The sequence below is a fragment of the Cervus canadensis genome, chromosome 23 (genome assembly GCF_019320065.1).
Source record: "Cervus canadensis isolate Bull #8, Minnesota chromosome 23, ASM1932006v1, whole genome shotgun sequence".
In the NCBI taxonomy this organism is placed as follows: Eukaryota; Metazoa; Chordata; class Mammalia; order Artiodactyla; family Cervidae; genus Cervus; species Cervus canadensis.
Genome location: NC_057408.1, coordinates 36,309,302 through 36,335,322, shown reverse-complemented (window position 1 = coordinate 36,335,322; position 26,021 = coordinate 36,309,302). Strand labels below are relative to the sequence as shown.

The window sequence follows — 26,021 nt, the reverse complement described above, 5'->3', positions numbered from 1 at the left end:
TAAGATAGAGAGGGGGCTTCCCTGGTGGCCCAGTGGTAAAGAATCTGCCTACAGTGCAGGAGATGCAGAAGATGTGGGTTTGATCCCTGGGTTGGGAAGAGCCCCTGCAAAGGAAATGGCAATCCACTCCAGTATTCTTGCCTGGAAGCTTCCATAGACAGAGGAGCCTGGTGGGCTACAGTCCATGGGAGTCTCAAAGAGTCAGGCACAGCTGAGTGATTGAGCACTCACTCACACACACACACACACACACACACACACGGTAGAGAGATGTCTTATTAAGTAGAAATACAGCTACCTCTGAATATTTAACACTGGATGGAGACCATGGAGTTGCCTGATGCTGTGCTTCTTCCAGGATCCTGGCGCACTTCCACACCTCCCCAGAGGACTACACGGTGATTTTCACCTCCGGGAGCACGGCTGCTCTTAAACTGGTGGCAGAGGCTTTCCCATGGGTGTCCCCCGGCCCAGAGGGCAGCGGCAGCTGCTTCTGTTACCTCACCGACAGCCACACGTCTGTGGTGGGCATGAGGAAGATCACCGCGGCCATGAACGTCACTTCCATCCCAGTCAGGCCAGAGGACATGTGGTCAGCGGACAGACAGGACATGGCTGCGGCCGGGGACCCCACTGGGGACCCCACTGGGGACCCCGCTGGCCAGCCTCTGCATCTCTTCTGCTACCCAGCTCAGAGTAACTTTTCCGGAACCAGATACCCCCTGTCCTGGATAGGCGAGGTCAAGTCCGGGCGGAGGCGCCCTGCGAGCCGGCCTGGGAAGTGGTTCGTGCTGTTGGACGCGGCCGCCTTCGTGGGCACCTCGCCTCTGGACCTGTCGGTTCACCAGGCCGACTTTGTCCCCCTCTCCTTCTATAAGATCTTTGGCTTCCCTACTGGCCTGGGCGCTCTGCTGGTGAATAACCGTTTGGCTCCTCTGCTGAGGAAAACCTACTTTGGAGGAGGCACTGCCGCTGCGTACCTCGCGGGAGATGACTTCTACGTCCCGAGAGAGTCGGTGGCTGAGAGGTAACCTGGTGATGGGAGTGGATGCTGAGCGTCAGCATGGCTGGGGCCTGGCGCGTGCCCCCTGTAGGACTGTGCAGAGGAGGCAGGTGTTGGCTGGTTCGTCCACACCAGGCCTGTGAAGCCCGTGTGTGGGCCTCTCCACAGCTGTGGGAGAGCAAGGGCCTCCGGGTAAGGGCTGCGAGCGGAAGACATGAAGGCCTTCCAGGGGTAAGAAGGGTTGGCACCAGGCCTTTGCCCAGAGCACCGATATGAAGGGAAGCTACTGAAGCAGTGACTTTTTTTAATTATAATTTTTATTTTTTTCAATGATGAAAGTATGATAACTTGGGGCTTCCCCGGTGGTTCAGTGGCAAAGAAGCTGCCTGCAATGCAGGGGACATGGGTTCAATTCCTGGGTCAGGAAGATTCCCTGGAAAAGGAAATGGCAACCCACTCCAGCATGCTTGCCTGGGAAATGCCACGGACAGACACGATAACACAATAATAAGAGACTTGGATAACACAGAACAAAGTTACATGTAGTTCCACTATCTATTGCAATTATTTTTTTAGGTAGATAAATTAAGATTTTTTTAGTTGGAGTTTCAATATCAAACTCTCAAAAATTAATAGAATGAATATACAGAGAAGTAGAAGGATATAGAAGACCCGAAAAGCACTATGAACCAATTCAACAAGCAGAGCAACCCACTCCAGTATTCTCGCCTGGAGAATCCCTTGGACAGAGGTGCCTGGCATGCTACAGTCCATAGGGTCGCAAAGAGCTGGACACGACTGATGCAACTGAGCATGCAGGTGTATGATTTTTGCATAGCAGTAGGATACAAATTCTATTCAATTCCCATAGACTGTAAACTTGGAGATACTGGAACATATCCAGGGACGTAAAACAAGGTGCTGAAGCAGTGATTTAAGAATTTGGTACCATTTGGCACGAGTGTGCACACGTGTTGACAGCATGGCTGTATTTCAGCAGCTAGAAGCAGCTCAGCTTGCTCTCTGGTCAGCAGGAGGAGTCAGTCAAATGAGAGGCCACCAGATTCAGGAGTGCTGCTAACAGCAGTCTCTGTGAGCACCCCCACCCCAGGGGGTGGTTACCAGGGAAGTTTGAGGGCTTGCAGCTCCTCAAACTTGCAGCCTGGGTTTGGTGATCTATGTGTTTTTCTCAGGGTGCAGGGGCAGGTTGTGTGGGAATCTCCCAAATGGCAATGGCTGGGGCATGAAGATTTAAGGTATGAGAGGGTGGAAATGGCAGTCGATCCAGGGTTCTGCGGGGGCCAACAGCGGGTGGTGGCCAGGTACCATGAGGTGGGGCCAGGACCTGGTCACTGTGCTGGGGCCTGAGAAGGCCACTGGGCCTGAATGGGAAGGGGGTTCAGATCCCCCACAGACCCAGGTCAGACTGGAGGGTCCTGCAGGAAGGGGCATGGCCTCGACAGTAGGGTCATAGCCCAGAGTGTAGGTCCCGGAGCTGGGCTGCTGGGGGGCGGCTCCTCTGCCCCTAGCTGTGGGAATCGGGGCCTCTGATTTGACCTCTGCCCCTCATGTTTGTCCTGTAAAGTTCATCTCTTAGAGGAAATAATTCTTTAGCACTAACATAGGTGAAGCACCAAAATTGAGTTGGCAACAATACATTATGAAGCTATCCGATGTCTCTCTTATTTAGAACTTCTCCATAGATGGGCAGTTCTAAAAACAGGAATGCTAATGTAAAACCTCTTGAATCCAAGTGTGATAATATAGCGTGTAATGTAACCAAGTGAGAAAAAAATGACAGGCACATCATATAAATTAAAGGCAGAACAAAATAACAGCTGAAATTTTGTTAAGCCAATAGGGGCACCTGAAGGTGAGGAGGAACAGGGCTGCTCATTACAGGTGGGGCGTGGGTGTGGGTGGGCTGCCTCTTACAGTCTGGGTGAATTGCCTTCTCACAGGTGCTGCACCAAGATTCCCAGATAGCTGAATGTATTTATTTACCATTAGAAGTCTCATTTGGGGAGTTTCCCTGGCGGTCCTCAGGTTAGGACTTGACATTTTCACTCTGGTGGCCCAGGTTCAATCCCTGGTCAATGGACTAAGATCCTGCAAGCCACGTGGCCAAAAAAAAAAAAAAATTTATTTTTTCCTTCTGAGCCTAGATTAGAGCACACGAGATTTAATACCCAATCCAAATGTTTCTTGAGCATGTACCTGGACCATGCTCTTTTAAAAAATATTTATGTATTTGTTTGCTTGGCTGCACCAGGTCTTAGTTGTGGCATGTGAACTCTTAGTTGCGGCATGTGGAATTTTAGCTTCCTGACCAGGGCTAGAACTCGGATTCCCTGCGTTGGGAGTGTGGAGTCTTAGCCATTGGACCACCAGGGAAGTCCCATATTCTTAACTTTTTCTATTTCATAACCCAATGAAAACAACTTTTGATGGAAACATAAAACCTCCCTTTTCTCCCGAGTCTATTAATTTTTGATCAATAAATACTTATTTACCATTGATCAATTAATAGCTGAAGTCAGTATTGCCTCAGTTCAGTTCAGTTCAGTCGCTCAGTCATGTCCGACTCTTTGTGACCCCATGCATTGCAGCACGCCAGGCCTCCCTGTCCATCACCAACTCCCGGAGTTTACTCAAACTCATGTCCATCAAGTTGGTGATGCCATCCAGTCATCATGTTTAATTTATTACAGACTCATATGGTCAATTAATTATCAATTGATTCATTGTTAATTCTGTATCTTTACTAATTGCCATTTGTTTTATAAGAAAATTCACATTGTGGTAATGATATTTTGAGCAACTCTTATTCCTAGAGTATTAAAATACAAAACACGGTATTTCCATTGAAAGCTTCAACCTGCATAAGGCTGCTGTTTTTCACCACTTCCCTGGTAACTCAGCTGGTAAACAATCTGCCTGCAATGCAGGAGACCCTGGTTCAATCCCTGGGTTGGGAAATCCCTTGGAGAAGGGATAAGCTACCCACTCCAGTGTTCTTGGGCTTTCCTCATGGCTCTGATGGTAAAGAATCTGCCTGCAATGCGGGAGACCTGGGTTCAATCCCTGGGTTGGGAAGATCTCCTGGAGAAGGGAATGGCAACCCACTCCACTATTCTTGCCTGGAGAATTCCATGAACAGAGGAGCCTGGCAGGCCGCAGTCCATGGGATGCTTGCTGGAAACTTCTTACTGTCCCCAGCTCTCCCCTCGATAATACAGCAGCCAGAGGCATCTTATCAAAAGCCAGGCCCCATCCAGTCACTCCTCTGTTCAGAGCCCTCCAGCCACTCCTCTGACCCAGGGTGAAATTCTCTGACTTGCCCTCTGAGTGCTCCCAGACCCACTGATCTTGCTGTTCTGACTCCATCTGCTCAGGGCCTCTGCTGCACCCCCTCCTCGGAATGCTGTTTCCTTCTGAAACTATGAACTTAACGATTTCAAAAATGAGCAGTTTCCCTTGCTCCCTACTTTCACTCTGCCTCTGCTTGAGTGATCTTCCTCGGAGAGGACGTCCCCTGACCGTCTCATCTAAAGCAGCCGCCGGCCCTTCAGTGCACTTGTCGCCCCTGGCTTGCGCTTATTTGGCTTCCCTGTGTGTTTGGCTTCCTTTATTTCAGTGTCCTTAGAAGGATGGAGCCCTGTGAAGGCAGGAATCCTACTTGTCATGTTCACCGCTGTATCTTTAGCAACCAGAACACTGCCTGGCATGCGGTCCATGGACAATAAAGATTTGATGAGGATTTTGTCTAAATGAACCATTAAAAAAATGTAAATATAATGCACAGCTTGATAAAAGGAAGTTTATTGAGAGCCTTCTAATAACTGTGGTCTTGTAGACTTTGGAATGAGGGGCTCTTGTTAAGAACCTGGTGGCTACACAATGGATCTTACTGAATCGATGCCCTGTCAGAGGTGTTATCTCGGGGTCAAGGGCAGCATTGTAGGAGCCACAGCACTTGAGATTTCGTCAAGTCTGAAGTCTTCCGAGGTCATGACTGTATTTCAGGGCCCCTCATCATCACTGCTAGCCCAGCTGACGTAAGCTGCAGAACAGGTCAGAGCCAGAGGTAGCCTGCGTGTCTTGCTGTGACAACCATCTGTCTCAAGGCGGGAGGGGAGACAGTGTATAACGCAGCAGAGGCAAAGTCTCCATAGACCGGAGGCGCAAAGCCCTGATGTCACATAACATGAAATGCACATGGAGGCGTTGGTCACAGCTTGACTTTGTCCCTCTCCCCACGGTTGCAGGTTTGAAGATGGCACCATCTCCTTCCTTGACGTGATAGCACTAAAACATGGATTTGATGCCCTAGAGCGCCTCACAGGTCAGTGGACATCTTTTTTTTTTTTTTTTTTGGCTCTACCGGGTCTTAGTTGCAGCACGTGGGATCTTTAGCATGTTAACGCTTAGTTGAGGCATGCAGGATCTAATTCCCAGACCAGGGATCGAACCCGGGCCCCCTGCATGGGGAGTGTGAAGTCTTAGCCACTGGACCACAGAGAAGTCCCCTCAATGCACATCTCTATCCGTGTGGCGTTTGCTCCTGTTGCCTGTGTCCTTGAAGGGAGCCCTGGCACGGATGGGATCCAGATGAGGAGAGAGTCTGTGTGAGTGACCCGCAGCTCCACACTGATGCAGGCAGAGCTGATTCTGAACAACTTCCAGAAATGATTTTGCGGCAAGAGCGAGAGACTGGACCTTTCTCTCTCTCTCTTTCTTTTTTTTTGGTGGTTAAAAGAATGTTATAAGAATAGAGACTTTCCAAATCCTGAGATTAGTAACCTCATAGAAGCAGAGGAGCCATCCTTGGTCCCTGCACTGGGAATGCTTACAGATCCTGAGAACTTACAAAGCTCTTAATTCACTGGGTCTTCCCACAGGGGAGCTTTGTGATGAGCCCACTTTGCCCACAAAGGAGCTTATACTTAGAGATTAGATGCCTTCCCCGGGGCCGGGGAACCTGGGGGGGCTAGGGTTTAAACCCACGCAATCCTAATGCCTTACCCGAGTCCCCAGATGTGGTCTCTGCCGCTGGCTTTTGCAATGACATGTGCTTTCTTTCCTGACAAGAGCTTGGGGTGTGTGAGCAGGTGGGGGACAGTCCCCATAGTCCGACACACAGATGGATGCCACATCCCATCTTGTGTGGTTGACACAGGGTACAGGCTGGAAGAAGCTCTGCCTGGTGAGCCGGGCCTCCCCCCTCCTGCTATGCTCCAGTCGCTCCTTTCAGAGGCTGAGCTTCTAGGACAGGGCAGCACTGCTTGTTCTGTCCAGATGGGGATGGAGTTGTGCTGAACCAGGGACTCGGCATAGCAGTTAGGCAACCCTTTCTCTCTCTGTCTCTCTCTCTCGTCAAAATAATGTAACCCTTAGGTCCTCAGCCTAATCCCAGCATTGCAAACATACAGGACTTGCGGAAGGGCTGTCCCGACAGTAATGCATGCTGGTGAGTGGGCATCACCCAGACAAAGTGAAGACCGTGAAGACAGACATTGAGAAACAGGCACTTTTTCAAGGAAAGATGCTAACAAGGTGTCCAAACCACAAGGGACAGAGTCTGACAGAGCTGGGGTACCTCTGAAAGCAGATTGACAGTGTCAACTCCGCAGTAAGGCAGACCCTGATTTTTCCTTACTTAACTGCTCTTTTTTTTAGAAAAAAATTGTGGTGAACTCTATGTAATATAAATGGCGCCAGTTTAGCCATTTTAAAGCGTGTACAGTTCAGTGGCATTAAGTGTATTCACACTATAGAGCAATCATTACCACTATCCATGTCCAGGATTTCTAATCATCCCAAACTTAAAAAACAGTACCTCCTCAACTTTTCCTCCCCAACCCATCGTACCTCTATTCTTCCTGTTTCTATGAATTTGCCTATTTTAGGCACCATACATAAAAGGGATAATACAATATTTGTCCTTTTGTGTCTGGCTTATTTTACTTAGCATAATGTTTTCAGAGTTCATCCGTGGTATAACAAGTATTCTTCGCTGCTTTGTATAGTGTTAAACACTCACAATTTGTATGATTTAAACACTCACAAAAAAAACAGCAAAAAAGAAATACATTTAAAGACAAAATTATACATTTCTGCAGTCTGTTACAAAAGGGTCTAAATTAGCTGAATGTTTAAGTAACTTTTTTTTTTTTTTAATTTTGAAAAGGAAGATGATAGCAATTTCTATGGAAAAATTCCATAGAAGCAGTAGTGGTAAATTGTCATTCAGTACCAGTGACCTAAACATTTATTGTGTGGGGAGTACCATATTCTGTTTACAAGTACAGTAAATTCCCTGCCTATGAACCTTCAAATTGCAAACTTTCAAAGATTCGAACATGTGTTCTTGTATCTAGTCACCTAAGTTAGTTCACGTGTCTCGTGTATATTTTCATGTGCTTGCATGCTCTACAAGCAGTTGTACCTTTGTGTACTGTACAGTACGGTGTAGAGTGTGATGGTACAGTATCTTTACTTCAAGACCAGGATGTCTGGAAACAAGGTTAAAAGCAGCAGTGATGTAGCTGGCATTACTGTACTTTTCAAAGTGCTATACTGTAAGATTAAAAATGTTTTCTTTTTGTGTTTGTTTTTTATGTATTACTTGTGTGAAAAGTATTAAAAACCTATGTAGGTACAGTACTATATAGCCGATCATAGGCTAACTTTGTTGGACTTATGAACAAATTGGACTTACAAATGTACTCCCGGAATGGAACTCATTTGTATGTAGAGGACTCACTGTGTGTAAAATCATCAATATGAGGTCCAAGTTGGCCAGTTATAATGATCTCATCTTCATAGAACTGAGACGGTGAATTTTACATAAAGTTCATGATTCCCTTTCACTTCCACTTACTGCTCTGAGGCGGGATGGAGAACGTCCGGCAACACACCTTTACCCTGGCTCAGTACACCTACGCGGCCTTGTCCTCCCTGCGGTACCCCAACGGAGCCCCGGTCGTGCAGATTTACACTGACTCTGAGTTCAGCAGCCCAGAGGTGCAGGGTCCAGTCATCAGCTTCAACGTGCTCGATGACAATGGGAACATCGTTGGTTACTCCCAGGTGGGTTTTCTTTTCATCCTGCCAACCTGTGCATATCAGAATCACTCTTGTCTGCAATTCTGTAGCCCTGAAATTTGAAGACAAGGCCTCTCAGCCCTTGCAATAGTCATGATAAATCCTGTGTACTGTTGGAGAGGCCACTGGTCCCCCCTTAGAGTCTCTGTACTTCCATTGACATGCAGTTCTAACAAGCATGGGCTATTTAGTTCTTTAGCCTACTTTATTCAGCCACTGGTAGTCAATTTCAACTAGGAAGAGAGGCTGAGTCTCTGATGGCAGTGGGAGGGGACAGCTGACAGCTTGCCAGCAAGGGAAGACACCCTAACACAGTGTAGACAGAGCAACCTGTCTGAGGTCATTTCACATACCAACAGCTTGGTAGCCCCACCGTTACATCAGACCGTATTGCAGTGGCACACAAAATCCTGGGCCTCTTACCACTGTTTGTTTACATGTTTCTTGGAACTCATTACTCTTTTTTTATGACAAGTAGAAATGATGTCCTTAGTAGCGCAAAAGCCCTTATTTCTGCTGTAGTTCATTATAATAAGTTCAAAGTATTTGGTAAGCTGGTTATAAAACTGTTTCTGCAGATACACCCTTTGTATGCATTTTCTCAAGAAAACACTGTAGGTAGTGGTTTACAGGTTGGGGACTGCTTGGATCCCTGTGATACTGAATAAGCTGGTCACTGCCCAGTACATTAAAAACCTAGAGTCACACTGAACACTCAGACATGGCAATAGGTGGTCACCAGGTGGGCTGTGACAGATTGGGCCTGGGGAGCCCAAGACCCTTCCCAGAGCCCGGGTTTCTAGAACTGCTGTGAGGAGCGATTTGGTCATCACATCAGTTTGGTAAATGCTGCTTCTCATCCCTTGAAAAACACTCTTTCCATACACTTATGTTAAATCCAGACTTTCTCAGACGGAGTTCCTTTCTCAAGGAATTCATTCCTGTCTCTGCTTCTCATGAACTTTCTTTTTTCAATGAAAAAAAATTTTTTTGGAAGATCCATAAACTTTCTGAGGACAAACTTGAGAACTGTTTTCTGGAAGAAATGTTGGTTCTCACTGGTGTCCAGGGATCAACACTCTACAATCATTAGTTGTCTCTTGGGTGAGTTGATTGTGAAGATATTGCCCCCCCACCCCCACCCCTTACATATATAGCAGCAGAAGCAGCCCAGCGTCATTCAGAAGCAGGCAATTTTAAATGCTTTTGAGGGGTGGTATAAAATACGTTGGGGCCAAAGGTTTACCTTCTCAAATACGTTATTCTGGGTAATTGGTACAATAAGTTTCCTTCTTGAATCCAAAATAAGTGTATTTTTGAGGGGTGTGGAAGAGGGCAGGCCGATGACTCTGAAATGTGCTGTGGCAAGCATAATATGGAACTCAGGTTGGGCTGCTCACCACTTAAAAGTCAGTGAAGCGGGGGCAAGTGTCAGTAGAATGGAAAGCTATTGAGTCAGAAAAGCTGAAATCTAGGGAGATGGTGGACTCATGTCTGAAGACTAACTCCAAAGATTCTGCTCAGCCATGAAAATTTTTAATGGGAAAAAGGGAAAAAAAATCCAAGTTAATCATTAAGGTAAGAGGTCAGGTTCTTTGTCATTTCTCATCATGTGTAGACCCGTTGATGTCTCCTGATCTTCTTTTGGATACTGTCTTGCCTGCATGGTCCACCTGCAGATTTGCCAAGGGGAGCTGGGGGTACAGAGCCATTCTTTAACTATGTAATTCTTCATTCTTACTCCTTTTAATCCAGAAAAGGGATCAACTGGTTAGGCCAGGCATTGTGTACCTTCAGTAGAGTGTAAGTCAGAAGTTAGGTTAAATGTTACATCGTGATCTCATTTTTGTAATTAAAGTCTGAGAAAAACAGAGATGAACAAATAGAAGAGGGACAAAAGAACTGCTTACAAATTCCCACTCTCAGGGATCATTCCATTTCTGTGGGAACAGGGGCAAAGGTCTCTCTTCTGTAACTGCTCCATGCTGAGAAAGGGTGTCTGTCTTAGAGTGAAAGGTGTCCACATGGATCTGAGGCATCTCTTTGCTGGCCATTTTAGTTGCTGGCTTACCTATGTGGGCAGGGCAAGCTACAGTTATTCTAATGCCCACAAAGATATAGATTATTATGAGCAATAGTGTTAATCCCATTCTCTCATCAGACACTGAGTCTGTGACTCTGTTGTCCTATTTGTTGACGACTCGAGCCTGCTCTTTTGTGACTCTTGGAGGCCTGGGCGGTTTCAGTTTTTCTGCGAACAAGAGTCAGGGGACATAGAGGAGACTTTGTACTTGGGTGGGAGTGGGGTTCAGTTCCAGGCAGAATGGTGAAAGAATCACCTATTTGCCCAGAGAAGCAAAGAGGAAGATCTCCCCAAGGAGAGGGAGCTGCCCATCTTGGTGTCTGCCTGACTTCACTGGAACCCTGAGGTCTCCCACAGGAGTTTCTCCCTTGTGTATCTATAGAGGAAGCTCATTCCATGAATAGAGGTCATAGCTGGGGCATGGCCAGCTGTGTCATCTCAGGAGAATCATGGGTTTGCCTGGTCTTTTTCACATGTGGGAATTCCACAGAGATTTGGAGAGTCTTTGGAAATATTACATGGCATCATGGCTGGGTTGGCTGTCTCTTTTTCAGGGGATTTGTGAAGGAATTGAGCCTTCTGTGAGAAGCTTTTGGGTACCTGTTTTTGATATCCAGGCCTCCTCATTTCAGTGATGCCTCATTGGATGACATCACCGACTCAGTGGACATGAGTTTGAGCAAGCTCCAGGAGTTGGTGATGGACAGGGAAGCCTGGCATGCTGCAGTCCATGGGGTCGCAGAGAGTCAGACATGACTGAGTGACTGAACTAACACAAGCACCTCCTCATTTCATTTTCTCCTCTGGTGAAAGTCAGTCTACCCAGTGGTCAAGTGGGTGGGTTCAGATTCGGGCTGCCTTGCACTGGCTCTTTGAGCTCGGGTGAGGTAATGTCAGCTCCCCAAGTCTCTGTGAAATGAGGTAAGAATGTACCCTGATGACAGTTTGTCATGAGGATTGAATGAGATACAGTATATAGCTCCTTAGTGTCATGACTTAGCAGGAGCAGCAGCAGTGTCGGGCTGGCATGAAGCAAGTGCCCCATTGTACGGTGAATACAGCACTCATCCTGACCAGCAGCCAGCTCCTTCACCTGGCTGGGCACTGGCCAAGCCTCTGTGGGATTCCAAAGGTCTCAGGGAGAGAAAAGATGAAGTTGTGATGAGAAAGTAGAATGAAGGGCAACTGTGGCCCAAACAGCCTCTTCCACCCACATGCTCTTCTAGGTGGGGTCCCTGTCTCTTCCCCTTGAACCTCTGCAGTCTGTAATTCACTCATATTCAATAGCACACCTCCAAAGGTGACACTGCTTGGCTTTGGAGGCTAGGCCAGAAAAACCCATGCAGCATCAGCATTGCTCCCTGGGGCATTCACTTTCGGAGCCTCAAGTTACTGTGGAAGGAGGTTTACCCTGAGTGGCCATGCTGTGAGGAAGCCACAAGCAAGCATGTTGGTGACTGTCCTGGTTTGAGCGAGGCCAGATCCATCTTTGAGAAACTGAACCTCGAAGGAATTCCAACCCCAGGCACGTCACTCCCAGCCTTCTAGTCTTGCCAAATGAGATCAGCCATCTCTGGGCCCTTTCTGAATATCTGACCCCCTGTAGCCATGAGCACAAGTCAATGGTTGCTGTTCCATGCCACAATGTCTGGGTGGCTCGTTTTGTGGCTGTGGTAGCTGGAATAGTGAATACACTCTGGGTCAGGGAGAGGGGTGTGCGTGGGAGACTTCTAATTCAGCTTGGCGGGAGCTGGGGTCGGGGAGCTTTCCTAGAGGCTGTCCCTTGAGTGGAGGTCACCTGACCCTGGAGGTGGAGTTGATCAGACCCAGTGGGGCCGCCAGGCCTCAGCACAGAAAGCAGGGAACTCCTGGGTTTCATCAGCAGAAATGGCTTCTTCACACTCTGACAGTCCAGGGTGATGGCTAAAGTGCCGACAATGTGGTCTCCACAAAGGTGTGTGGGAGGCACCACCGTTGTGCCCGCCCAGCAGGGCGGCCAGGCGGACCCTGTGCGTGGTGACCTGTGTCTGCAGACACAGGTTTCTGGCCACCCTGCATGTTCTTCCCAGGAAGGAAAGTTTCAAAGCCTTCCCCAGCTGGGCAAGTTGTGTTTGTTTCCTCAAGTGCAATTAGAGGACTTCTCTGAGTTTAGCCTGAGTCACCAGGGCTAAGGGCCCTCCCTGGGCCCCCAGGCCCTTGGGGGAGTGGAACCCTGGACCCACAAACAGAGGAACTGGCACAAACATCCCTCGTGCCAGCTCACCTTTGAGCCTCGTGAGCAAGAATCACCTGTCCGGCTTCCAGGGGAGAGGAAAAAGACTTGGAACTTCTGGACTGAATTGCAATTCTGTGATTGAACCTAAAGTCTAGGATATTATGAAAAGCACATCGGTAACAGGCAGGGTCAACACAGTGATGTTTGTAGTCTGGGCTGGGAGCCGAGGCAGGGCTCCTATGAGTGGCAGCTCTGCCAAGGCCTGCTCTGGGATCAGGACAGATGGTCCTGGTCTGCCTTGGCTAAGGACACTGAGGAGCTGCCCCACGTCCCAGCCACACTCAGATTTTATTCTTGTGAATATCACTTGAAACCCGTGGGGTCTTTTTTTCAAAAATTAATTCCTTAAAATTCTTTTTTTTAACAAGTGAGATCAAATTGATGTATAACATTGTATTAGTTTTAGGTGTACAATGCAGTAATTCTATATATGTATACATTGGGAAATGATTTCTACAAGTTTAGTTAACATCTATCACCACACATGGTTATAAAAATGTATTTTCTTGTGATGACAACTTTTAAGATTTACTCTGTTAACAACTTTCAAGTATATAATACATTATTGTTAACTATAGTCACCATGCTGTATGTTATATCCCCAAGACTTATTTATCTTATAAGTACAGGTTTGTAGCTTTTGATCACCATCACTTCATCCCACCCTCCCCTGCCCCTGGCAACCACCGATCAGAATTTTGATTTGATTCCACTTGTGTGATCATACAGTATTTGTCTTTGTATGACTTATTTCTTAGCATATTTCATTATGACTGACCAAAATGCCCTCAAGGTCCATCCTTGTCACAAATGGCAGGATTTCCTTTTTTTTATAGCTGAACAATATTTCACTGTGTGTTTATATACATCACATTTTCTTTACCCATTAATCCTTTGATGGATACTTAAATTGTTTTCATGTCTTATCTCTTATAAATACTGCAGTAGACATGGGGGTACAGATCTCTTATCAAGACAGTGATTTCATTTCCTTCAGATAAATACAGCAATTAGTTCTACTTTAAATTTTTTGAAGGATTCCTATACAGTTTTCTATAGTTGCTGTGCCCATTTACATTCCCACCAACAGTGAACCAGAGTTCCCTTTTCTCCATGTTCTCCCCTACTCTTGTTATTTGTTGTCTTTCTGATGATAGCCTTTCTAACAGGTGTGATATTACATGTTAGATACTAGATATTTGAGAGGTGATATCTTATTTTAGTTTTAACTTACATTTCCCTAATAACTAGTGATGTTGAGCATGTTTCATGCACCTTTTGGCATTTGAATGTCTTATTTGGATAAATGTCTATACAGATTTTTGGCTCATTTAAGAAATCAGATTATTTTAAATGTGAGCTCTCAACTTGGAATTTGGTGCAATATTTTTCACTTTTCGCAGTCATATGTCTATTACCCAACTGGATAAGCTTTAATTATCAGTAATATTTTATAAAATGTATTTAGTAAACCCATGATGGATCATAGCACTTTAGAGAAAAATTCCAAGCTCATATTTTCATTTTACTGTTAGGAAAGAGAGACCCAAATATGGACCTGAAACTCTTTTCAGTCCAGGCAGTCAGAGTAAAACTGGACACTCCTAACCCTAGTTCTGTGTCATATTAAACCCATAGGTGGATAAAATGGCCAGCCTTCACAACATCCATGTGCGAACCGGCTGCTTCTGTAACACTGGGGCCTGCCAGAGGCACCTGGGGATAAGCGATGAGATGGTGAAGAAGCATCTTCAGGTTGGTACTGGAGCCGGTGGCCCAAACGCTGGCCAGCCAGACCCAATGCTAGTGCCTAATCTTCTCCAGAGGCTGGACCCGTGTCTGGGGTGGGGGCTGGTCTTCGGGTTCATTTCTCTGAGCCCACCCTGTGAACGTGCAAAGAAAAAAGGGTCAATGAAATTAGAAAATGCTTCAAGATAATGACTCCATGCCAGGCGTTTTTTAGTTTGAGGGCAAAAATTTAAAGGCAGTAGAGGACGTTTTTGTTTTGTTTGTTTGTTTTTTAATTCAGAAGATGACTTTTAACAGGGACAAGCCAGTGTGAAAATGTGCTCATACATGCAGAGGGTCCTTAACTAGTTCAGTCCTGCCAGAGTGAAATCTGCAAGCTAGAAGTTGCTCATCCTCTGGCAGAGCGAGGAGAGGAACTTTTCCAGCGGGCATTCTGCATTACTCAGGTCCCCACCCTTCCGGCCACTTCCCTGAGGTGGGGTTTGTCACTTCAAGGTACATTTTAATTTGAACCATTTCCTAAGCCTAGTTTGAGTGGCAAAAAGCCTTATTTATATCAGAATAGTTTATAAATAGTCTCTTTTGGCTACCGCTAAATAATGAATATATTAGATCCCAACCAACCATGAACTGTGTTCTGCTTAAAAAGAGAGAGGGAGTCTCAAAACACAAATGAATGCAATTCCAGATATGATATCGAACCTGAGGAATGCCATGGACCCATCTCTTCGGGTATCTGACTTGGCTTCAGCTCTGGAGAGGTAGGCCACTGGAGCAGTGACCAATACATGGCAACAGGGCTTGGAGAGGCTTGGGGACTTCTTGCTTTTCTTTCCCCACCTCCCGGCCAGGCCCTTGGTGCTGCCTTTGGCTTTCATTATGGGCTTGGGCCAGTCATTCCCTGGGGCAGCATCTCTGTCTTGCCCTTTTGTCAAAAGGCAGCGGCAAAGGATACAGGCCTCCCTTTGATCCTGAGAGAGTCTAAAAGGCACGGCCAGCAAGCTCTCCTCCCCCTTCAGCCCAGGGTAGACCAAGGAGCTGACCCATCTGTGCTTCTGAAACTTCGGTATGTCTTTTGATGCTGCTATGGGTCAGCGTTGTATATATGGCTCTGGTAAATGCTTTACATGAACAATTGCTTTTAAATTAAAAAAAATTATTTATTTATATTGAAATATAGTTGGTTTACAATGTTGTGTCTTTTAAACTTTTTAATGGCCCCTTGGGATTGGTATAGATCCCCGTTCACAGTGAGCCACATGATATCCAGAGAGGGAGTCCCTTGTGCTTGTGGAACTATGCCTGAGGCACGCAGCTCTTCTTCGTGTTGCAGTTCTTTTTTCCAGTGTTAATTTTACCTTCTATTATCAACAGAAGTTGTTTTACAGAATGGTTTCTGGTCCATCCGTGAGGAATGTTCACTCTGGCTGACTTGTTTCTTTCTCCTAGGCTGGTCACGTCTGCGGAGATGATGTGGACCTCATAGATGGGCAGCCGACGGGCTCTGTGAGGATTTCTTTTGGATACATGTCCACGCTTGAGGATGCCCAGGCCTTCCTCAGGTTCATCATAGCAACCCGACTGCGCCCGTCTCATGGCCAGCCTCTCCCTCTGGCCACCCCCGGGGAGGCTGGAGCCCTGCCAGAAGACAGCGAGGCTCAGGACGCCGTGCCTGCCACCCGGGCCAGAGGCAGCCCCTCACCTCAGGAAGACGCTTCCCCACACTCTGGGGTTTGGAACAACTTGCCCGCCACTGTGGACGCAGAGGGTCTGTGTCTGCCCCTGCTGGAGGCCACCGGAACCCAGCAGACCACTTCAGAGAAAGCTGCTGACGTCCCGGATGGGGACCTCAGGTCACACGTTGTCACCAACCTTTATCTCTACCCGATCAAGTCCTGTGCAGCGTTTGAGGTGAGGGTTTCAATGGCAGCTAAAGAGATTGCTTCTTTTGTGTTTACTGTATAACGTTTTTTGATAAAGCAAAGAAGAAAAGTTCAGGAAGTGAAGGGAAGCATGCAGAAAATCAAAACTTCAGTACCTGCAGCACACAGGCTGAATGGTTGCAATTCCCAGGCTCTGGAGCACAGACTCAGTAGTTGTGACCCATGGGCTTAGTGGCTTTGCAGCATGTGGGATCTTCCCGGACCAGGGATCAAACCCGTGTCCCCCGGGTTGGTAGCAGATTCTTATCCACTGCTCCACCAGAGAAGTCCTCATTCTGCCTTTCTTGGTTTGGGCTGACTTTTGACCATGACTCTGCTTATGGGAATCCCCGGGAGGACCCTGTTTCTGGGTGTGACTACCTAGTTACTGTTGATAGTTATGGATGTAACTTTCATGCAGAAGCATTTTACATAACTTTGGTTCATTTGATCATCAAAACAATAATATGAGGTGCTAGGTAATATCATCCCTATTGTATAGATATGGAGCCTGGGGGCTATTGAGGTTAGGCACTCTGCCCAGGTCATGACCCCCTAATAAATGATAGGGAAAGAATTTGAACCCAGGTCTACTGACTCCTTGGGTCCACGCTTTCCTGAGTCCATCTGCTTAGCTTTCCCTGTGAAGGTGAACTACATAATGTCTGCAAACAAGCTGGCCTGGCAGTCACCCGACCTGGGAGACGGGAGTGCTTGCCTTGGTTGGCCAGCTGGCCCTGACCCCTCCTGCAATGGCTGAACTTCCTATGAGACTATCTTTCTATGATATGTGTGTGTCCCAAGTCCCAGGCAGAGTCCCAACCTCCTGAGCCTCTGGGATCCCAGGCTCCCTAGCTCCTCATTGGATATTCCATGCTGAAGGAGACTGTCCTCCAGTCTGAGACCATGAACAGGCAAGTTCTTCTCCACCCCTGAAAGCAAGCAGGTGAGGAGTGTCAGGACTCTGTTTTCTCAGATGAGTCATGTCCTGTAGAATACCGTGCTGCACACAGAAACACAGCAGGAATCAGTGTCCCGTTTTACAGACGAAGACACGGACTCAGTAAGGTTTCATATCTTGCTAAAAGTCTCCCATCCATCTGCTCATTCAGAAACTATACACTGAGTGCCTACTACCTGCTGGGCCTGCACCTATGGTGCAGTGATGAGCAAAATGGAAATCGTTCCTTCCCTCAGGGAGGGCAGTATCTCAGGAGGAAAACAGACACTTTACAACACACACACACATCTATCTATCTATCTGTCTATCTATCTATCTATCTATCTATCTGTCTGTCTGTTTGTCTGTCTACCTATCATTTATCTGTCTATCCATGCATAGCCATGATTTCACACTGATACCTCTAATTCCAGTCCAACACCACAGGGTTTATTTAGCCATCTTCTGCTCTTGTAAATCCTGTGAGAAACCTGGCTCCCATTGCCCTCAGTGAATACTTATTTGCTCACATCCTTCTGTAACCCAACCTCCAGCTGCAACAGCTGAAAGTTTGCCCTTCACATGCCAACACAGATATGGTGGCTGAAAGCTTGACCCAGACAAAGAGGAAGAAGGAAGGCGGAAGCCAGTAAATTCAATGTTTAGGTGGCAAATCAAAGGATTGAAAATGATAGACATGTTCCGACAAGTGGGTATAAGGAACAGCGACGGGCCTGAGACTTTGCCCTCCTGGCAAGCTCACAACCCAGCCTGCCTCAGTGTCTTGGATGCTGACGACGAGAGACAAGAGTTTCCATGGGGCTTCCCTGGTGGTCCAGAGGTTAAGACTCTGCATTTCCGAAGCGGGGGATGCAGCTTTAGGACTTCACATGCTGGGGGGCGGGGGAAGATGAGATTCCTGGGTCAGAGATAAAAGGCTGTTACTCACAGCCTGCAGGTAGCAAGAGCTTCATGTTTGTGTTGCTTTTCTTTCCCCCCAAGCCCCAAGAAAGGGTCCAGGGGGGTCCTGGTGGATGCTCTACTCATATTTGGGAGCCCCTAACTCAGGAAACCTCTTTCATAATAGGACGCCAGCCAAGCTGTGCAGTCCTCAGTCAGGGAGGAGCTGATACGTTTGTGATACTGGGCTGTGAGCAAACCTTCCCTCTACTCCAGAGAGTTGTAGAGCTGGTCACTATACAAACATCCTTGACAGGAGAGTCTGGAATAGAGGAGAGTTTCTGCTTGTTAAAACAGACATGCAGAAATGAGAGATCTAGGGAGAAATGCTACCCAATAATAGATTGTCTTCTAAAAAGTTATTTGTCATTCAAAACATGTTTTCCAAAAGAAATAGTGACTTAGTGGTGGATTCTGGGCTTAGCCTCTAATATCGCTGAACTCAAGGGCTCTACCAGCAGAAGCAGCCATGGTCTATGGGGAGAGGATGTCTGGTACACAAGACAAGTGAAGGGCAGAGGTAAAGCCATCTGTGGATCATCTGTTATATTCACTTGCTTTACATTTTATACATTGTTTTGTTTTTCACCTAATCCTATGATAACAATGTCCGCTTTATATAATACGTGACAGAGCCAAGGCTCAGGAAGGTGGGAAGTTGTCCAAAGCTGATAACTGAAGGAGGTGAGATCTAAGCCCAGGCTTGTCAGCCCTCGAAGTGCCTACCCCACCCACCCCCCGCTGCACCACATTTTTGCTTCTTGGGTACAGGGCTTCCCTGGCTGAAGGAGCAGTTTCCCTTCACATTTCCCCTCCTTGAGATCTGCTCCCCTTTCACCCCAGGCCTGAAGCTCCTCTCCTTCACTTCCTTCCCCTGAAGCCTCTGTCTTCAACTCAGGTCCCTCCCTCGAGGACCCACCCCAAAGTGCCCCTGATTAAATATTCTTCCCTTTTATCATTACCCCCGGTTGAAGTTTTCAGACTCCTTTGGGTGGTTGACTTGAGTGCTCAGAGGAAAACAGAAGGGTGAAGTTGATTCTTGCACAGTTGTGCAAGAATGCTGGTCTCTCTTTTTTTTTCCCCATTTATTTTAATTAGTTGGAGGCTAATTACTTTACAATATTGTAGTGGTTTTTGCCATACATTAACATGAATCAGCCATCCCAATCCCCCCTCCCACCTCCCTCCCCACCCCATCCCTCTGGGTCTTCCCAGTGCACCAGGCCCGAGCACTTGTCTCATGCATCCAACCTGGGCTGGTGATCTGTTTCACTATAGATACTATACATGTTTCGATGCTGTTCTCTCAAAACATCCCACCCTCGCCTTCTCCCACAGAGTCCAAAAGTCTGTTCTGTACATCTGTCTCTTTTTCTGTTTTGCATATAGGGTTATCGTTACCATCTTTCTAAATTCCATATATATGCGTTAGTATACTGTATTGGTCTTTATCTTTTTGGCTTACTTCACTCTATATAATGGGCTCCAGCTTCATCCATCTCATTAGAACTGATTCAAATGAATTCTTTTTAATGGCTGAGTAATATTCCATGGTGTATATGTACCACTGCTTCCTTATCCATTCGTCTGCTGATGGGCATCTAGGTTGCTTCCATGTCCTGGCTATTATAAACAGTGCTGCGATGAACATTGGGATGCACATGTCTCTTTCAGATCTGGTTTCCTTGGTGTGTATGCCCAGAAGTGGGATTGCTGGGTCATATGGCAGTTCTATTTCTAGTTTTTTAAGAAATCTCCACACTGTTCTCCATAGCGGCTGTACTACTTTGCGTTCCCACCAACAGTGTAAGAGGGTTCCCTGGTCTCTTAATCATAATACTATTTCAAAAGCAGTGGTTGGTGTGCACCCTTCTTTAACAAACAGCTGGCTCCAGAAGAGCCCTGCTGGGTGGGACTTCTGCACAAACAGTGCTGAAAGCGGTGGGTTTAACCTGTGGACGAAACTGCAAAGACCTGGTCCCACACTATTGGTATCTCATTATTTTTCCCCTAATGTGCTTTTTGTGTTCTGGATCCCATCCAGAACACCATGTTATGTTTAGCTCTCGTGTCTCCTTACGCTTCTCTGGGGATGTACCAGTTTCTTAGGCTTTCCCTGTTTTCAGAACCTTGATTGTTTTAAGGAATCCTGATCAAATATTTGTTAGAATACCCATCAGTTTGTTTTTATCTGATGTCTTTCTGAGGATTAGACTGGGGTTTGGGGTTTTATGGCAGGAGGACCACAGAGATAAAGTTCTCATCGTATCGTGTCAGGGTACATAGTTACCATTGTGGTTTATCACTACTGATAATAACCTGGGTCTCATAGTGTTTGCCAGATTTCTTCACTGTACAGTTCCCCCTCCACCCATTCCCATACTGTATACCCTTTAGAGACAAGTGACTAAGGGTAGCCCACACTTAATGGGTAAGGAGTTACACTCTGCCTTCTTGAGAGGGGGCCATTTACATCAATAATTTGGAATTCTTCTATATAAGAGAGTTGACTTTCCTATTTAATCATTTATTTATATCAGTATGGACTCATGGGTATTTATTTTATATTTTAGAGTATAATCCAATGCTGTGTATATATGTGTTAGTTGCTGTTGTGTCTGAGGCTTTGTGACCCCGTGGACTGTAGCCCGCCAGGCTCCTCTGTCCATGGAATTCTCCAGGAAGGAATACTGGAACAGGTTGCTGTTCCCTTCTCCAGGGGATCTTCCCGACCCAGGGATTGAACCCTGGTCTCCTGCACTGTCGGCAGATTCTTTTCCAGGGAAGTCACCAGGAAGCCCAATCCAATATTACATTATTATTATTATTATTGTTGTTGTTCAAATGTTTCTGCTTTTTTCCCCCCATTGGACATGCTTTCAGTTAACTCCTGCATTCCTTTGATGTACCCCCATTATTTTGTTTTTTTGAGCACTTCCTTACTTTTCCAGCACTACAAAGTACTCCTGGCTCATCTTGTATATTTCCTGACCCAGCCCTAGAATAAACCATTTCTCCAAGAAGTCCTGGTTGTTTTTATTGGAGAATGGTACTATGTGCAAGATCTGGGCACTGGGCATAATTTGTATTTTAATTTTGTAGAAATATGAAGAATTGAGGAATATACATATTTTATGCACTTAAAATGGATCAGCTTAGTGACCATTTCAGTGGAGCCACAATTTGTGCAAGAAACACGTCTATATTACCAGGACATGCCTGCCTCAGGCGTCCACCACTGTGGAAGGACACACAGTAGGAGCAGCAGAGACCTGTGCGGAGGGGAGTGGAGCACAGGCTGGGGCAGAGACCTGCTCTCCACGTCCCGGCTAGGCACACCTATTGCCCACTCAAAAAGCACGCTGAAGTGGACAGGATGGAGACTGGATCTGGAGGGTAAATGGAAGGTACCTCGATCCCATAGTCTCCTTTGCACTGTCTTCTTCTTTTTAAACATTCATTCATTTGGCTGCGTCAGGTTGTAGTTGAGGCACACGAGGTCTCTGCTGTGTGATGCGGCATCTTCGGTTGCAGCACATGGGCTTCCCAGGTGGTTCTGGTGGTAAAGAATCTACCTGCCAATGCAGGAGACACAAGAGATGCAGGTTCGATCCCTGCATCGGGAAGATCTCCCGGGGAAGGAAATGTCAACCCACTCCAATGTTCTTGCCTGGGGAATTCTATGGATAGAGGAGCCTGGCGGGTTACAGTCCATGGGGTCTTGAAGAGTTGGACATGACTGAGCACAGACACACAGACTCTCTACTCCTGGCAGGCTCTCAGGCTCAGTAATTGCGGCTCACGGGCATTCTAGTTGCAGCATGAAGGCTCCAGAGTGAGGGCTCAGGAGTTGAGGTTTGAGGACTTAGCCACTCCGAGGCACATAGGATCTTAGTTCCTTGACCAGGGACCGTACCTGCATCTCTTGCATTTCGGGGTGGATTCTTAATCACAAGGCCACCAGGAAAGTCCCTGTCTTCTTTGTTTCCTTCTCTTCCACACTTTCTTCCTTCAAGAGTCTGTGCTGAATTCCTGAAGTCCATCTGCATCTGTGCAGCCCCTGTACAATAAATGAGAAGATCATTTTTGAGGAGCTCTGGCTTAAAATACACTGACTTTTTTTTTTTTTAGGTGACCAGGTGGCCTCTAGGAAGTCAAGGGCTGCTGTATGACCGAAGTTGGATGGTTGTGAATCACAACGGCGTTTGCCTGAGTCAGAAACAGGAGCCCCGGCTCTGCCTGATCCAGCCCTTCATTGACCTGCAGCGGAGGGTCATGGTCATCAAAGCCCAAGGTCTGAAAACGGGGTTCACTTTTACAGAGTGGTTGTCCAGAGTAGCTTTATTCTCATAAAGTAAAACCACGGCTTTTCTTCTACTAAATATTAAAATAGTCCAAAAGGAAGTGAAATGATGTCTAGAAGAGACAACGGGAAGTTTGTTCCTCTTGTGTTTTTTGTTTTGTGTGTGTGTGGAGGGTATTTCTGGGAAAAGGTAAAGATCTGATAACCCAATCAGAAAGTAAAGAGGTGTCGATTTTGAAATTATATGTTGTCCTTTCACTTACATTAATTTTATTTCCTTCACTCTTCATAGGTTCTGCAAGCTTTAATTCTTCTTTGTGGATTTTTATTAGGAACTGTCTTAACACATATGAATGTAGACCAGCTCTGTCCAGTGGACCCTTATGTGATGATGGAAATGTTCAACATCTTCATTGTGCTGTTTGGTAGCCATCAATCTGATGTGGCCACTGAGTATGTGTAATGGGACTAGCAGGATGCTGGAGCTAAACTTTAAATTTTATTTAATTTTAATTAATTTAAAGTATTACATGTAGTGGCTACAGCGTTGGACAGCACAAATGTGAAGAACAACATACTTACATCATCCTGTTTTAACAAACTTAGCATTTGGCCACATTTGCTTCAATTTCTCCTCCTCCTCTCCGTCCTCCTCCCCCTACCTCTCCCCTCTTATTACCCACCGCCTTTCTCCTTTTGCCACATCCTCTTTCTCCTCCTCTTTCTTTTAAGAAATAAAAACACTACAGAATAGATGAAATTCCCTATGTACTTCTCTGTGCTCTCACTCCTTCTTCTGTACCCTACCTACCATTTACAGAATATTCCAGTTTCCCTCCTAACTTATAGCTATACTTTTGTGATATATCCCATTTCCATATATTCAGTGATTGTGTTTCTTGGCTGTAGGTGTTCCATTCTGTTCCACTGGTTTATTTTTTCTTGAACCAATGAGCCAATGTTACTACTAAAACTATATACTGAATCTTAATAACTGATAATCTACTTCTGCTTCATGGACTATGCTAAAGCCTTTGACTGTGTGAATCACAACAAACTTTGGTAAGGTTTTCAAGAGATGGGAATACCAGATCACCTTACCTGCCTCCTGAGACACTTGTATGCAGGTCAAGAAGCAACAGTTAGAACTAGACATGGAACAACAGACAGGTTCAAAATTGGAAAAGGAGTACGTTAAGGCTGTCTATTGTCACCTTGCTTACTTAACTTACATGCAGAGTACATCATGCGAAATGCCAGACTGGATGAAGCTCAAGCTGGAATCAAGATTGCCAGGAGAAATATGGATAACCTTAGATATGCAGATGATACTACCCTAATGGCAGAAAGTGAAGAAGAACTAAAGAGCCTCTTGATGAAAGTGAAAGAGGAGAGCAAAAAAGCTGGCTTAAAACTCAGCATTCAAAAAACTAAGATCATGGCATCTGGTCCCATCATTTCATGACAAATTGATGAAGAAAAATGGAAACAGTGACAGATTTCATTTTCTTGGGCTCCAAAATTACTGCAGATGGTGACTGCAGCCATGAAATTGAAAGATGCTTGCTCCTTGGAAGAAAAGCTGTGACAAATCTAGACAGCATATTGAAAGGCAGAAACATTAGTTTGCTGACAACAGTCCATATAGTCAAAGCTATGGTTTTTCCAGTAGTCATGTACAGGTGTGAGGGTTGGACCATAAAGAAGGATGAGTGCCTAGGAATTGATGCATTTGAACTGTGGTTTTGGGGAAGACTCTTGAGAGTCCCTTGGACAGCAAGGAGATCCAACCAGTCAATCCTAAAGGAAATCAGTCCTGAATATTCACTGGAAATACTGATGCTGAAGCTAAACTCCAATACTTTGGTGACCTGATGGGAAGAGCCGATTCATTGGAAAAGACCCTGATGCTGGGAAAGATTGAGGGCAGGAGGAGACGGGGATGACAGAGGATGAGATGGTTGGATGGCATCACTGACTCGATGGACATGAGTTTGAGCAAGCTCCAGGAGATGGTAAAAGACAGGGAAGCCTGGTGTGCTGCAGTCTATGGGGTCACAAAGAGTTGGACATGACTGAGAGACTGAAAAACAACAGCAAGAACTGATAGGGCTTGTCCTACCTCATGCTTCCAAATTGTCTTGGCTATTCTTGGCCTTTTGTTCTCTGTATGAGTTTTAAAACATGCACACAATTGTATAGCCACTCCCATAAACGAGATACAAAACAAGAAACAAAGCCCCAGAAAACTCCTTCACGCTATCCCTTTTCAGTCTCTCTTTTCCCCATCCTTAACACCTGGCAGTCAAAGCTCTATCACTATGGCTTTTTTTTTTTAATATACCCTTTAAAAATTATCACTCTTAGTTTTTTTGAGGATGTTATATAAATGTAATCACGTAATCTGTGACTTTTTGATATTGGCTTCTTTCACTCAGCATGATGCCTTTAAGTCCCATTTAAGTTACTGCATGAATCAGTAGTTTATCCTTTTTTATTATTGAGTAGTATTCCATTGTATGGACATTCCAGAGTGTGGTATGCCCTCCTTTTATCTACTGAAGGGCATTTGAGTCATTTCTAGTTTTAAGCAATTATGACTAGAGATGCTTTTATCATTCATGTACAGGTTTTTGGGTGCTCAGAAATTTTCATTTCTTTAGAATAAATACTAGGAGTTGATTGCAGGGTCATATAGTAAGGATAATTTACCTTTAAAAGAAACTTCCAGACCATTTTCTGGAATGTATTGTTTTCATTCCCACCAGTAATGTATGCAAATTCCAGTTGCTCCACATCTGGTCAGTTTTTGTCAGTGTTTTTATTTATTTTAATAGGTGTGTAATGGCATCCCATCATGATTTTAATTTGGTTTCCCTACCTGCTAATGATGTTAAGCATCTTTTGATGTCCTTACTTGCTCTCTATGTGTTCATTTTGACCCGTAGATTACAGAAGTGTGTTTATTTCGATGTATTTGGAGATGTTCTTGTTTTCATTGTTATTGATTTTTAGTTTAATTCCATTAAACTCTCCAAAAGAGAATATTTACTTTGTAGATTTTAAATTCATTAAAATTTGTTAAGTTCTAGCTTATAACCAAGAATGTGTTTTATTGCCTTGAGTGTTCCATATACACTTGAGAGGAATGTGTATTCTGTTGTTGGGTGGAGTGTTCTATACATGTTAGTTATATCCACTTTGTTGATCAGTAATGCTGTTTTTCTATATACCTGCTGACTTTTTATGCACTTGCTACTAGTTCTGTTAATGACTGAAAGAAGAGTGTTGAAGTTCTCAGCTGTGATTGTAGATTTATCTGCTTTCTCCTTAGTTCTGTTAGTTTTTGCTTCACATAGTATTATTGACTTCTTGGTGAGTTGTCCCCTCTTTAAACAATGTTCCTCTTTATATATCATAATTCTTTTTGTTTCAAAGTTTGAAGTGTGAAATTCTTTGTTACAAATCCAGCCATTCATCTCTGTTTTGGTTAGTGTTTGCACAGTATATCATTTTCCACCTTTTTATTTATTTCTTCTAGCCTTACCAATATTTACATAATATTCCACAAAATGTATTCATTTAAACTGTACCATTCAATTATTATTATTCTTGTATATTCACAATCATCACCACAATAAATTTTAGAATGCTTTTTCATCACCCTAAATGAGAAAGC

At 45.4% G+C, this 26,021-nt stretch overlaps 1 protein-coding gene across 1 annotated transcript in view; it reads left to right on the top strand.

Annotated features, from left to right (window-relative positions):
* MOCOS (molybdenum cofactor sulfurase) overlaps positions 1 to 26,021 on the top strand; it is a 52,477-nt gene that overhangs the window by 8,924 nt on the left and 17,532 nt on the right. Inside the window, exons 4-9 of the mRNA XM_043444355.1 lie at positions 359 to 1,027; positions 5,272 to 5,348; positions 7,896 to 8,095; positions 14,107 to 14,223; positions 15,667 to 16,128; positions 22,171 to 22,333. Of these exons, the coding sequence (XP_043300290.1) occupies positions 359 to 1,027; positions 5,272 to 5,348; positions 7,896 to 8,095; positions 14,107 to 14,223; positions 15,667 to 16,128; positions 22,171 to 22,333 (1,688 nt within the window). The remainder of the gene's footprint in view (positions 1 to 358; positions 1,028 to 5,271; positions 5,349 to 7,895; positions 8,096 to 14,106; positions 14,224 to 15,666; positions 16,129 to 22,170; positions 22,334 to 26,021) is intronic.